This window comes from Mauremys reevesii, linkage group 8 (genome assembly GCF_016161935.1).
Source record: "Mauremys reevesii isolate NIE-2019 linkage group 8, ASM1616193v1, whole genome shotgun sequence".
NCBI classification, from domain to species: Eukaryota; Metazoa; Chordata; order Testudines; family Geoemydidae; genus Mauremys; species Mauremys reevesii.
In genome coordinates, this window is record NC_052630.1 from 107,685,696 (window position 1) to 107,698,987 (window position 13,292).

Sequence of the window (13,292 nt, forward strand, 5' to 3'; positions counted from 1 at the left end):
ATAAACTGATCGGAAATTAGGTTTACATCTGTATATGTTTATTAAACTACATTGTTAAATGCAGTTAATGAGACAACCTTTCTTTATCCAATGATGCAGCAAACTCAGCAAGGATGGCAGTGGTTTCCAAGACAGTGCAGAGAGCCGACAAGACCATCAGTCTGAAGTCTGTTTACAGAGAACACTTTGGGTCACATCAGGTCAGAGCTCCCTGACCAGAACTAATACTGAGCATGGAAACTCTCTTGAAAGTCACTCAGTACTGAGAGCGGCAGGTGACACAAACCCAGCTGCCTTGCACTAAATTGTCATTTTAGGGTGGGAGCCTTCTTTGTGGATAGGTATTTATACCAGACATATAATATCACCACCTGGAATGAAAACTCAGTCCATGCAGGTAATATAGCAGATTGGGTAGGAAGCCTGTACATCACCCAGAGAGCTAAATTGTACCTTTTTGGGGGTGGGAAAGCAGAATAGATTTTCCAGTGATGAACAGGACAGCATTCAGTCTAGAGGGGATTAAAGTGAATCCCAGGTACATTAGAAGACTAGAGGGCAGATTCAGAGATGCTGGCAGCTTCCCTTCCTTTTGTAAGCCACAGAAATGGCATCAAAAGGAGTTGACTACTTGCAGCTCTAACCGATTCTCATTTTGTAAACCTGCACACTTGCAGATACTATGGCAATTTTACAATGTCCCAGTTTTACATGTTAACAATTCCAATGCTTACCAGAATGATTCATCAACATTTGAAACCAACCATGATGAATTAAGCTACTGGGAAAACGTACAAAGTGAAGGCCCTGTTCCTTCCAGGAATCTGCCCAAATGCTGATTATCAAGGGCTTCTCCCACACATCGTAAGAGAAGGACAAACGAGCAAGCCTGAGCACTAGAAATTTGTATTGTCACTAGTCACATCAGTATCCTGATCCTAGAAGAGTTTTGGTATAAACAGAGGATTATTTTTCAAAAAAGCTTGTTTATTACTTTGCTGGTCAAGAGTCAAAAAAAGTCACTGCACAACACTACATTTTATTGCTAATCACAAGTTGATGCACCAGATTTCAAAATAATTTGGTTTATAGTGTTTATATAAACAAAGAGGAAACTGCTATAAATCAGGGTCTTGTGTACACAAGGTCCCTTTAGTACAGCGATGGGTCTATGTCAGTGAAGAGAATTAAAAGAAAATAACTGAGTATATTTGTACGATTTTTTCTCAACAAAGGGAAACTACCCAAGTCACTCCATGCAGCTGGAAGGCAGCCAGTCTGCCCACAATCTAAAATCCCTTTCCCAGAGGGTGGGAAAGCCACACATCCTTATACAATTGCTGCTTTAACTTGTTAATGCTTTACTAGGAGCATGTCAGAACATCTTCAGGATACAAGCAATGCATGGCTCCTGAACTGACAGCTTTCCATTGTTGGGATAGTCAAGTCTATCCGATACAACTAAGAGTGTGTCCAATTAATGCTCTACACAGGATTTAAAAACAGATGCCCTACCAGCTGTGACCAGACAGAAGAATGTGGCAACACTTCTGCTTCTGAGTGGCACTACACAACCCTTCATTAACAAGTACAGTTCAGTGCATCTTGTAACTGGGTCCTATACTCAGATCTAATTATCCTAGGTAAGAGCCGGTGGCAGCATGGCCACAGACGAGGTGCTGGATTCTACAGACACTGCTGCCCTGTCATAGCCAATACTGTGGTGTTTGGATCTCTAGGAGGACCCTTTGGTCTTTATTGCCTTAGTGAAGTGTACGCTCAAGTACTCTTTGGGGGCTGAATGAATATTCTTGTTAGAGGGCTGCACTGCAGGAGGCTCCAGACAGATTCCTATTTATACGTAGGCACAGACCATTACAATTAAACACGCGTAAGTCTCAAAATATCAAATCAGAACAAAAACTAAATGGAGGGTTAAATAGCTCGTCCAATAGGATTTGATTTTCACATTTCATCTCTTCACACAAACGCCTCCAATCCACTTGGCCCTGCACAGCCTGGGGCTCCACCCTCAGAAGGGAGATGCTGAGAAACAAGAAACTGAAGCTGCTCCAGACAAAACACACAGATATAAATATAAAAAGTGGTTCAATGTCAAGCACCAGTAATACTACCTGCTCGGCGCAGGTGTGGCCATTGGGGAGAGATTCCCAGAATCAGGAACATTATTCAACAAAAACTACACACTTCGTATCCTCCTGCAGCTGCCAAGATGCCCGGGGAAAGTTCCCAGAAGAGTTTGCCACCTGTCAATTTTGTCTCAGAGAAGAAGAAACAACGAGAGACTGTTTGAGGAGATAAGCTGTGGAAGGCAGAACTCCAAGCTGGCTTGCTGGATACTTGTTTGGTGCAGACAACTTCAGGGGAGGAGCCTGCAGGCAGGCATCCACTGTTGCAACACTGAACGGTTCCACCGTCCAACAATCTCCTTTCAGCTACTGCAGGGTACAGTATTGTAGCTTCCTTTAAAAAAACAAACAAACAAAAAAAAACCCCATGGATTTGAAATGTCCAAGTTTGGCCTCTGTTGCACTGGAGTGTTAGAATCCATTGGGAGGTTGACATCTCTCCTTCTCTACCATAGGCAGTGCTTACTCCATGATGGCCCGGTACAGTGCAGGTTCGATGTAGTCCTCCCGATAGCGCGAGTTGATCACTCTTTGTCTCTTCCGCTCTTGTTTGACCTCCTTCTCTGTGAAGATTTCTGTGAAGCGCATATCTGAAGCTACTGACTGCAAGAGTAAAGCAGGGTTAGACACCCACAGCGCCGCTCAGATTCACTCATTACCCCTCACCCACAAGCTCTCCCACACTGCAGAGAAATCGCGTAGGGCACGGGGTGACAGGACTGTTATGCACAAGCCCACGTGACACTGCAGCATGGAGAGAGAAGCAGCTTAACAAACCTGCAGTCACTAGACCCACTGAAATGATTAATGGGCAAAACACAACACTGAGGGCCAAAGGATTCTAGCTCAATGCCAAGTGTGAAGGAGACCTAGGGGGTGAGTGCAATGATCAAGCTAAACACCCAGTACGTCTGCAGCATGCTCCACTCTATTGAGACAGGCAGATTTAAACACCCACTCAGCATGAATGCCCCACCCACCCTTCTTGGACTCGGACACTCTGCATGCTATTAACAAGCGTTGCACCTGAGCTGGGACAGTCAAGTGAGTGCACAGGACCTGCCTCTCAGGTCAGCAATGTGCCTGGGTTGTGAATGGTTGTGGAGCTAATGCCTTACTATGCCAGGCCTTCTGGAGCGATGCAGGCCAAGGACACCAAGGCACTTCCTGGTGTGTCTCACTATTTCAGAGATGCAGGATTTCACTAGTTAAGTCCCATAAATTGTCAGTGAGCAACGAAGGGCTACAGACCTCAGATAGAGGTGAGCTGAAGTAATGTATCTACAGAGAGCTAGATCAGCCAAGGAACAGACAGAAAACATTAAACTCCCAGCACAAGTCTCACCTTGCAATGCCCTTGCTGCTGTGCACTTCAATGGATTTGCTCCCATGAAGGCAGGCTACTCTCAGGTGAAGTCAAATGGACATCAAGGTTATGGAGTGGACTTTTAGTACAGATGCACACCCCAGCTACTTACCAGCCTTGATTTGACTCTCTTTGGAAGCTCCTCATCAAGGGTGTACACATCATCTCTCTTCGCCATCAGCTGGGATCCATCTTCAAATTCCACCTAACACACAAATGACACTGTACTGCCTGAGGTCACAAAAGCCGGATGCCCCCACTACTGCAGAGTCTCCCTGTTCAGTCCCAGCTCTCTAAGTGAGCTCCCATAACAAAAGCTTTCGATAGACATGTACTCTCTGGCATAGCATGGGGTCATGTGTAAATGAGGGAGGTCGCAGCAGCTGGTTAATATCTAGTATTGGGAACAGACTTTATACAAGCAATAATCCTAAGAGGAGCAGGAAGTGGTGCAGCCCAATCTGCCTAGGGTCAAGGGAATGACCAGTTTTAGGAATATTCTCAGAACACTTCGCAATAAGCCAGCCCCTCACTGGGGATTTTTACTCGTCAGGCAAACTGGGTGCGTCAATGCCACTCTGGATGTTACCCAAGCAGCAGGGTTGGGAGAAGAGGACGAGGTGTACACAATCACTCTAAAATTCAAGGGTTTTTTGTAAATAAAGAACGTTGCTTCAGCCAGGTTCAGCTACAGGAGCTTAAATATTGGGGCCCATTTTCAAATACAGGTGCCTGCAGCTAGGCAGTCAGATAAAAGCAGCCTGATTTTCAGAGGTGGTGAGCCATCCAGAATGCTGCGGAGTTCAGTGGGCACTGCTGGTGCTCGGCACCTCTGAAAATGAGGCTGTTTTCACACCTGAGTCTAACCCTTTGGAACGTGCCCATGTTGTGCAGGCTCAGCCCAACCCCTTTAGCATGACCCCAGGATGTCTGGAAGCTCAACAGTCGCACTTGCAGGGCTCGCTGCTGAGGCTGGTGGCAGAAGGGCTTAGCTCACAGAGCAGACATGGACTAGATGCCTGTTTCCTACAACCTGCTGCATGGAATCACTTCTCTGCATATCCCATGGATTTGTGTTTCTAGTGCAGAAGGGAAGGGGTGAATAACCCACTCATCTGTACCTGGCTATATATCGGTGGGTCACAAAGGACATCTAGGCGATAACAGGGTCCTCAGCACCCACTTATTCAGCATTTATGTTCCATCCAGACTAAAGGCTGAGATTTTTACTGTCATAAAAATATAATCTCTTCTCTATGCAGCTTTCCTTCCAATATACCAGGAAAAACACCCATACCGCCCCCGCCCCTTCCCGCGTGGGGATTTGACTGCAGGAATTAAAGAGGGTCCTCGGACTTGGTTTGCCAGTAGTACCACACTTCTACAAAAGAGCATCTAAAACAGGCTGTGGGGAGGTGTCTAGAGACTACTGTGATGAGCATTTTATTTAAATAGTGAGAGGTGGAGGGCAGTGGAAAGGAATAGGAGCTCGGTACCTGGTACATCTGGATGGCATGTGATGCCACAAATTTGGCTCCATAGACTTGTCCATCTGTCCATCTGACTTGCACGACGTCTCCTTCAGCAGGAGGACCCAGCTGAAGACAGTCTCGACTCTGATGGCACAAGAAGGAAAGTCAGGAGATTTGGACAAGTGAGCAGTAACAGCTTCTTTATATTTGCATAAAGATTCAGCAGGCCCAGCGAGATCCATCCCATTTGTATAGGGCCTTCCATCAGAGTACTAAAGCACCTTACAAACAGCCCTTGAGATAGGTGGAAATTCCCATCTAGAGACAGGGAAATTGAGCCACAGTGTGCCACAACTAAACCATCAGTTCATAAACACAGGGTGTTTCCTGCTCCCAGCTATTTCAAATGGTCTGCAATTTCAAAGTCAAGCTTTGTGGATCCTTTCCTTCTCCTGGCTCAGCTCGTTTCAGAGACCCTGAACACAACCTGCATCCTCAGTGACAACTGGGCAAATGCATTGCCTTGTTGTTTGCCCTTCACTACCGCACCTCCCAGCCCTGCGTAGTAGCCACATGGCAACCTCCACACATCAAGTGCCTCTGAAAAGGGGCCTTTCCAAGGTGCCTGAGGCACAGAGAATGCAAGTTTGGCACATGAATAGCTCCATGCTGCTATTAACATCACTGAAGAAGATATGGCAACCAGCAGATAAGCCTTCTGTCTACAGGCTACAGTTCAGCCACAACTGCCTTGTTCTGTATATAAAACCCACCCATGCAGTTCGGTACAGAACTGAAAACAAAGACAACAGCTAACTAAGGCCTGACAAGGACAATGAATACAGATGCTCATAAGTCAGAAAGAAGACCAATACAGGCACTTTGCAACCAAAGCATTAAGTTAAACAATGACAGGTTTTTAAGTGGGAAGAAATCTAAAAAGCTGTAAGAAATTCTCCGCTCAGATTAGAATACTTTCCGCCGTATGAACGGTCATTAACCCCCTAGAGATGTTAGCAGACAGACACATTTGCTCCCACAATGGTGATAGTTTCCTTGTATCACATGCCCTCTAGTGGAGCAGCTCTCTTATTTCACAACATACCACAATGTCCTCTGGATAGAGGTTATCGCTGAAGGAGCCATCATCAAAGTTGACTTCATAGAAGGTTTCCTTTGTAAGACTGACCACTTCGCACTGATAGAAACGACCATTCTTGTGCTTGCTGATTACTATTTGACCAGCTGAGAGATCCTGCAGAGCAGCTTTAGCTCGCTGAGAGGAGAAGAGCTCTTGTTAGACAGCTGAAATGAAGGTCAGTGTACTGGCACTGAACATGGACCTTGGCAGATGAGAAGAGACAGAACTACGTTGTTGCCAAGAGTTCTTAATTATACATAGGATCCACCAGTGAACAGAAGTCAATCTTTAAAAGAGTGCTTTAAATGCTTAAAAACCAAACCAGTCAGCTGCAGCCACCAAGACAGTGTTGTGCATAGCTCAGGCCAGCTAGGGAGTTACAAGCTCTTGCTCATTAGAGTAGGTTCCTCAAGACATTTTGAGGACTTTGCAGCAAGCCCTCTACAGGCCCATCTCGAGCAGATGCTGCAGTTCATTTGGTAGAAGGGCTGCATGGGAACGTTACTCGCTGGCTGGTCAACAGAACATGACATTCCACTGGGATCCCAGTACTAACTCTGCACATTAGTATCACCACACACACACACACACACACACTATTCCTTCTCATGACAGCTCCAGGGGGAGGTGGTTCTCAGTCACTTTATAGACAAAACTGAAACCCAGGAAAGGTGACTGGCTGAAGGCCACAAGCAGTTAGCAGCAGGACTGAGATGAGGGCTCAGTTCTTAGCATGGGATGGGAGCCAAGGTCATTAGACTATGCTGGCTAAAATGCACAAGGAATTCTTTTATTGGTATGATCTGTCAAAGACATTACTTCATCCACCTTATCTCTAGCACAGCTGAAAGCTTTTCAGTTTCCCTTGATACTCTGGCCTACTCCAGAACAAATCCTAGTTGTGTCCCAAATACTCACCTCTGCCTGGGATGGAATCTTATGCCTAAAGCAGGTAATGAAGACGACAAATGGCCAGTCATCAGGCTGCATCATGACTCCAGCTGCTTGAGCACAGCTGACATGAAAGGACGTAGGACAGCGACCATGAGAGCACTGCACACAGCAACCTGAAATTCTCTTCCTCCGCTTCTTACAGAAGATGCATTTCTGCAGACAGGAAACTAGAGATTACTGCTCAGCGTTGGTTTTCCCCAGGCACAGAATGCTGACAGGCTCCCCAGGTGTTACTAGAAATACCCTTTTTTGTTACTACATTATTCCAATTAATCTCTATCCCAGAAAGGCACCATGCTTTATTATATTCTAGAGAGAGAAGGGCACTTGTTTTATTTCATAACAGGGCAGGAATCTCAAGAGTGACAAACAGGGACAAAGGCAAAAAAGTAACTGTCTATAATATACCAATCCAACAAGCTGAATAGCAAAACGTGAACTGAAATGTCTGTAAGGAAAGGAGATCTGGACACGTCATTCTACCACATTTCAGCAATAACAAAAGTCAATGGCCCACTGCAATTCCTGGCTGTAGTTTTACAAGGACAGAAACAGGCCAGAGGGCTAGAGTAACATTATACCCCAAAGGATTTCATAAAACCAGAGACAGAATTTCAGAAGGGAGGAGAACTGAGGAGAATTTGTACAGATGCAGATTCCATAACCTTATCCTAAAGGCAGAAGGCTAGATTTGGGCCAGCGGATTTGTGGTAACTGATGGACATCACAAACACTGGTTTATATCCTTAAAAGCAGGATTGAGTAAATGGAGGAAAAGGCTCTAAAATGTACATATTTCTAAAAATTAGTCGTGCCTGCCAGGAAGTCCCATATCTTACAGCTAAAGTCAACATACAGCTTTTTATTTAAAAATTCTCACCTTATTTGCCGCGAAATACTGAAGGTTTTTTAACAAAGCGGTTCAGACCATTGTCATATTTTTAGGTACAGGGGTTTTGAGGATAAATTAAATGATTGTGAAGCACTTTGAGAACAGCTGATGAAAAGTGATATATAAGAAATAAGCATTAAGTATTTGCACCTTCTCCTAATTCCGTGAGTCTCAGACTCACGAGTGCCTAGACTGTAGAAATCTTAAAAAAAAAAAAAAAAAAAAGAATACTAAAAATGAAAAAGCCGCCCAGGACTCAGGCCAGTTAGCAAGGACTCATGCAGAATAGGCTTCCTCAGATGGAACAGATCTACCTATCATACACGTGCAGAGATGCTTTAGGGGCTACGTTCACGATCCAATCTCATCGCTGACACCTCAAACTCTTCAATGATTGAGAATGCACTTGGCAGTGGTCTCCCCTCTATTATGCTGCTTTACCAGTGCCTCCAAGTCCACTGGTCAAATCCCACCCCACCTCTTCTGCTAGTGCTGCACTGGACTGCATGCTTGGATAGTTAATAGCAAGGTATGATGTGACAGCCATACAAAGCTCAGCTCTCTCCTTCTGGATTGAGGGAAACTCACTCCTTTAGATAGAAGAGGAGGAAGGGGGAGTCTAATGTTCTTTAAACCGAGTTTGTAGACAAGCTAAACAGACCCAGCTTTTATTTTAATTTAAAGTGCCTAGAGATTCCTGCATAAGATACCAACATATTACTGTATTATGCAATTCAAATCACTAGCTAAATTATAACAAGACTCTATACTAACCCCCTTGTTACTTCTAACTTCAGGTAATTATTGTGCTCTGTGTTAATACCCAAGAACAAAGCTAGCCTTTGGAGAGTAGGGAATACTCTAACTGGATTTATTTAACAAACCACCTCCCAACTATCAGAGCTCAGATTTTTTCTGACCTCTAATTAACAGAGAGGAGTTGTCTCCTTCAGGAGGAGAATAGAAGACCCCACAGATAGGCTTGTTGGTTTCACTGAGGTCCTAACAGTAAAAAGCAACAAAGAGTCCTGTGGCACCTTATAGACTAACAGATGTATTGGAGCATGAGCTTTCGTGGGCGAATACCCACTTTGTCAGACGTATTCACCCACGAAAGCTCATGATCCAATGCATCTGTTAGTCTATAGGCTGCCATAGGACTCTCTGTTGCTTTTTACAGATCCAGACTAACACGGCTCCCCCTCTGATACTTGAAGCCTAGCAGTGAATCTCAGATGTTTCTTACCAGTCTGAAGCGCTGCAGGGGAATTTTGCCAACATCCACTGGACTGCGCTCTGCAATATTCACAAATTTTGCCTCCAGTACAGCTACAGCACACATCACATGGACCCACCTGCCAGAATTGGAGAGGGAAAAAAGTCAGTACACACTGGAGAAAGACAGTTGAGAATTTAAGCAAGTTTAGTGCTAATGAAGTGTAGCAGATTGGCAATCCCTCCGGCCCTAAGAATGAAATCCTTTGTTGATCCATACAGCAGACTGGAGCTCAAGTAGTGCAAGCCTCCCTCACATTAGTCCTGATAATGGAGACGTCTAGGAGCAAAAGTGGACTTCATCCCATTCAGTTCTTGGCCTTTCCACTGAGGTGAACAAGGGAGTGATTGAGTGAGACTTGTGCTGGTGGTATTTGTGCTGCAGGCACATGTGCCCTACAAGCTTGTTTGACTCAGGCCACGGACCTGTCAGATAACTATTTACAGTCACTACTGACCTGGTTTTGAAACAGTGACCTAGAGGTCAAAGGCCACTCCCAGAGTCTTCAGGCCAAGTTCCCATAATTTACCCCTTAGCACTGAACATTAAGATTCAGATACTAAATACCAATGTATTTTGCATCCAAGAACTTTAGACATACTAGCCAAATTAATCTGTGTTCTTTTCCATTAAACAGTCGCATATGCTGTAGCTGCCCCAAGTCAGCCTTGAGCCAGAACATGCTGCATTGTAGGAGGGCCCCATCTCCCAAAGCCAGCGAAGTGCCATTGGGGAAAAGTCAAAGGAACCTTTGTGGCCGTCCTGTGATGCAGACACCTCCAGCTAAGCCCCGAGCTGAAGACACTAGCAGTGTAAATTTAGACATTCTATTGGCAGAGATGAGGTATGTGGAGCCTTTGGTTGCTGTATGGGGCATGATCTCTCTGTAACCTGGTATTCAGAGTTCCCGGCCCTTCAGATGGCTCTGGGAACCAAAGACAATTTTACTTATTAAGAGACTAAGCAGTTAATAGCTATCACCACCTTGGGATGGGGAATTCCCTGGGAAGTCAGTGACTGGCGGTCAGCCTCTGTGATACTGCACCACTCACCAAGTCCTGGTGCAATAAGTACCATGTGCTCACATCCTGAACTATGTTATATATGTTTACAACCCTCTGCATCAATCCTGTCAATCCATCTGGAAGATGCCCTTGGTCACTACATCATCCCTGCAGCACACTCGCACTAAGCAATGCACTTTTAACAACCTCACAAGTGCTCAAGTGCTACACTGCGCCATAGAAAAAGTTGGAATACTCACTTGTCATCATTGGCTCTCTGCAGCGCACCTCCTCGTAATGAACACAAACAGCAGTCCTGCCACAAGGAAGAAAATGAGGACCCATGTTATTTGTCAATGAAGAAGTAAACTTGCGCCAGAGAACCTCACTGTGACAACACATTCAGAGAAATAGCTCTTTGTTGCCAATTAGCCCCACTGGTACAATCACTTTGCAGAGGACAGCCTAATTAAGAGATATCAACAGCCTCTGGCTTTTCAGAAATGGACCCACCTCATAGTTCTCTAGATACTCAAAGAGGCGGAGTAAACTAAGGAGAGCTATTCTGAAGCTGGGTGGGAAAAACCCTGAGAGCCAATGTTGCGAGCTCATCCCAGAGAAACAAAATCCTATCCCAACCAGGCATAGCTGAAGCTGGGAACAAACCCCTCAGGTGGATGCAACTCAAGGGGCTGGCCCCTGGAAGAGATGCAGCGGTCTCTTCTGTTGGTCCAGAGCCCATGACACTTTCTGAAAGAACCCCTCTACTCTGGGCCACCTTCCTCCTCAATAAGTTAGATTTCAGTATCCCCTGCCACTGCAACAGCCACAGCTAAGCAACAAGTTAGCTGCATTTTGTATAACAGAAGGTGTCTCATACAAGGGAGAGATCAGAGAAACAGATCACCACATTCCTGCAGAACTTCCCTTCTCCATTTCTGACCACCATAACAGCCTGAATCACTGCACAGGTTCTTTAAGCCAGAAGAAATTAAATCAAAAGGCCAAATGGCAGAGAATTACACTCTGGAGGTGTTTTCTAAATTACAGCCTTATCACAAAAGGGGAGCAGACACCGCACAACGGAAGGTTTCAGGAAGAGCTCTGCAACTAGCCTTCATCTGACCTTGTCCCCCCGTCCTCCCATGGGCTCCACACAGCTTGGATACCTGACTAATAGGATCCTCCCGAATCCTTAAAGAGAAAGTCACGTGAGGCTTGTACAAGCAATTTTCTTACCTCTTCTAAAGCATTGTCTGTACACCTGGAGCACATCCAGTCTTCAGTGGCCTTGTCAGGGGACACACCATAACAACCTATAATGGAAACAAGCTGCTTAGGGAAAACAGCACGGGACTAATTTTACAGATCTCACCTTGGAAGTCAAAGAGGGAATGTGAAAATTACAGCCCTTGGGCTTCATGTCATAATCCCCGCGTGAGGGTTTTCCACACCTCAAGTTTGCCTGTATACCACCCTCGCCCCACCATTCACAAGGCCCTGTGTTGCAGGTCTCCATGATCCACTTGAGAAATGACCTCTGTTTTTATGTGGAATTGTTACAATGTACAAGATCAGACTGCAGGGCAAGTTAGTGCCTAGGTGTGGGGTTTGGCTGTACTCACTAGCATGAACACAGACACTGCAGGTTTTGCAGGTGATCAGGACACTGGTTCCATCTTCCTCCAGGTAAGGGGTTGAGAGATTGAGGTCAGTGCTGCAGCCAGTTGCAGTGAAGCACATCTCAGGAATCAGAGGTTTGGTTCGTACCTTCCTGGTGGCAGTACCTGGAGCAACTCCAGGACTCTGACCATGGCCTCCACATTCTGCCTATGAAAGTGAGGTGGGGAATATAGGTATATTTTACCGGGAATATTGAAAACCTCAGATTTCCCTCTCACATTGTTATTCTTACCACCAGTTTCATCAGACAAGGACAACTGCTAAACAACAGCAAGCTTTACTTCCAGCGTAATTCAGAACATGATCCCATCTTTAAAGAGAAGCACAAGCCATAAGAACGGTCACACTGGGTCAGACCAAAGGTCCATCTAGCCCAGTATCCTGTCTACCGACAGTGGCCAGTGTCTGGTGCCCCAAAGGAAATGAACAGATCAGGAAATCATCCAGTGATCCATCCCCTGTTGTCCAATCCCAGCTTCTGGAAAACAGAGGCTAGGGACACTCAGAACATGGTGTTGGATCCCTGACCATCCTGGCTAGTGTCTTGGCCTTCACAACATCCCTGGCAAAGAGTTCCACAGGTCGTCTGTACCTTGTGTGAAGAAGTACTTCCTTATTTGTTTTAAACCTGTTGCCTGTTGTATTCAAGATGTGAGCGTATCGTGGATTTATATAGTGGCATTATGATTTTTTCCTGTCTTATCTACCCTTTCCCTAATAGTTCCTAATATAGAATCATAGAATATTAGGGTTGGAGACGACCTAAGGAGGTTATCTAGTCCAATCCCCTGCTCAAAGCAGGACCAACACCAACTAAATCCTCCCAGCCAGGGCTCTGTCAAGCCAGGCTTTAAAAACCTCTCAGGATGGAGATTTCACCATTTCCCTAGGTAACCCACTCCAGTACTTCACCACCCTCCTCGTGAAATAGTGTTTCCTAATATCCAACCTATACCTCCCACACTGCAACTTGAGACCACTGCTCCTTGTTCTGTCATCTACCACCACTGAGAACAGCTGAGCTCCATCCTCTTTGGAACCCTCCTTCGGGTAGTTGAGAAGAGTGAGGGGGGATTTGAAAGCAGCTTTCTTCTGCAGACTAAATAACCCCAGTTCCCTCAGCCTCTCCTTGTAAGGCATGTGTCTCAGCCCCCTGATCATTTTCATTGCCCTCTGCTGGACTCACTCTCATTCTGTTAACTTTTTTGACTGCCACTGCACATTGCGCAGATGTGTTCAGAGAACTATCCACAATGACTCCAAGATCTTTCTTGATTTTTAGACACCACCATTTTGTATGCATACTTGGGATTATGTTTTCCAATGTGCATTACTTTGCATTTATCAATACTGA

The 13,292-nt window shown here is 45.4% G+C and overlaps 1 protein-coding gene across 7 annotated transcripts in view; it reads right to left on the reverse strand.

Moving 5' to 3' along the window:
- Nucleotides 1-1,019: 1,019 nt before the first annotated feature.
- The window catches only part of KDM4A (lysine demethylase 4A), a 41,358-nt gene continuing 29,085 nt past the window's right edge, over nucleotides 1,020-13,292 (reverse strand). For 6 of the 7 annotated variants that reach the window (XM_039484427.1, XM_039484429.1, XM_039484430.1 and 3 more), the window contains 9 exons: nucleotides 11,881-12,085; nucleotides 11,495-11,571; nucleotides 10,516-10,571; nucleotides 9,222-9,330; nucleotides 7,048-7,236; nucleotides 6,094-6,264; nucleotides 5,013-5,132; nucleotides 3,629-3,721; nucleotides 1,020-2,753 (listed from right to left, as the gene is read on the reverse strand). In XM_039484427.1, the coding sequence (XP_039340361.1) occupies nucleotides 2,613-2,753; nucleotides 3,629-3,721; nucleotides 5,013-5,132; nucleotides 6,094-6,264; nucleotides 7,048-7,236; nucleotides 9,222-9,330; nucleotides 10,516-10,571; nucleotides 11,495-11,571; nucleotides 11,881-12,085 (1,161 nt within the window). In that variant the 3' untranslated portion in view covers nucleotides 1,020-2,612. Of the gene's footprint in view, nucleotides 2,754-3,628; nucleotides 3,722-5,012; nucleotides 5,133-6,093; nucleotides 6,332-7,047; nucleotides 7,237-9,221; nucleotides 9,331-10,515; nucleotides 10,572-11,494; nucleotides 11,572-11,880; nucleotides 12,086-13,292 lie in introns of those variants that run through there. The other variant, XM_039484432.1, reaches the window with a different exon arrangement.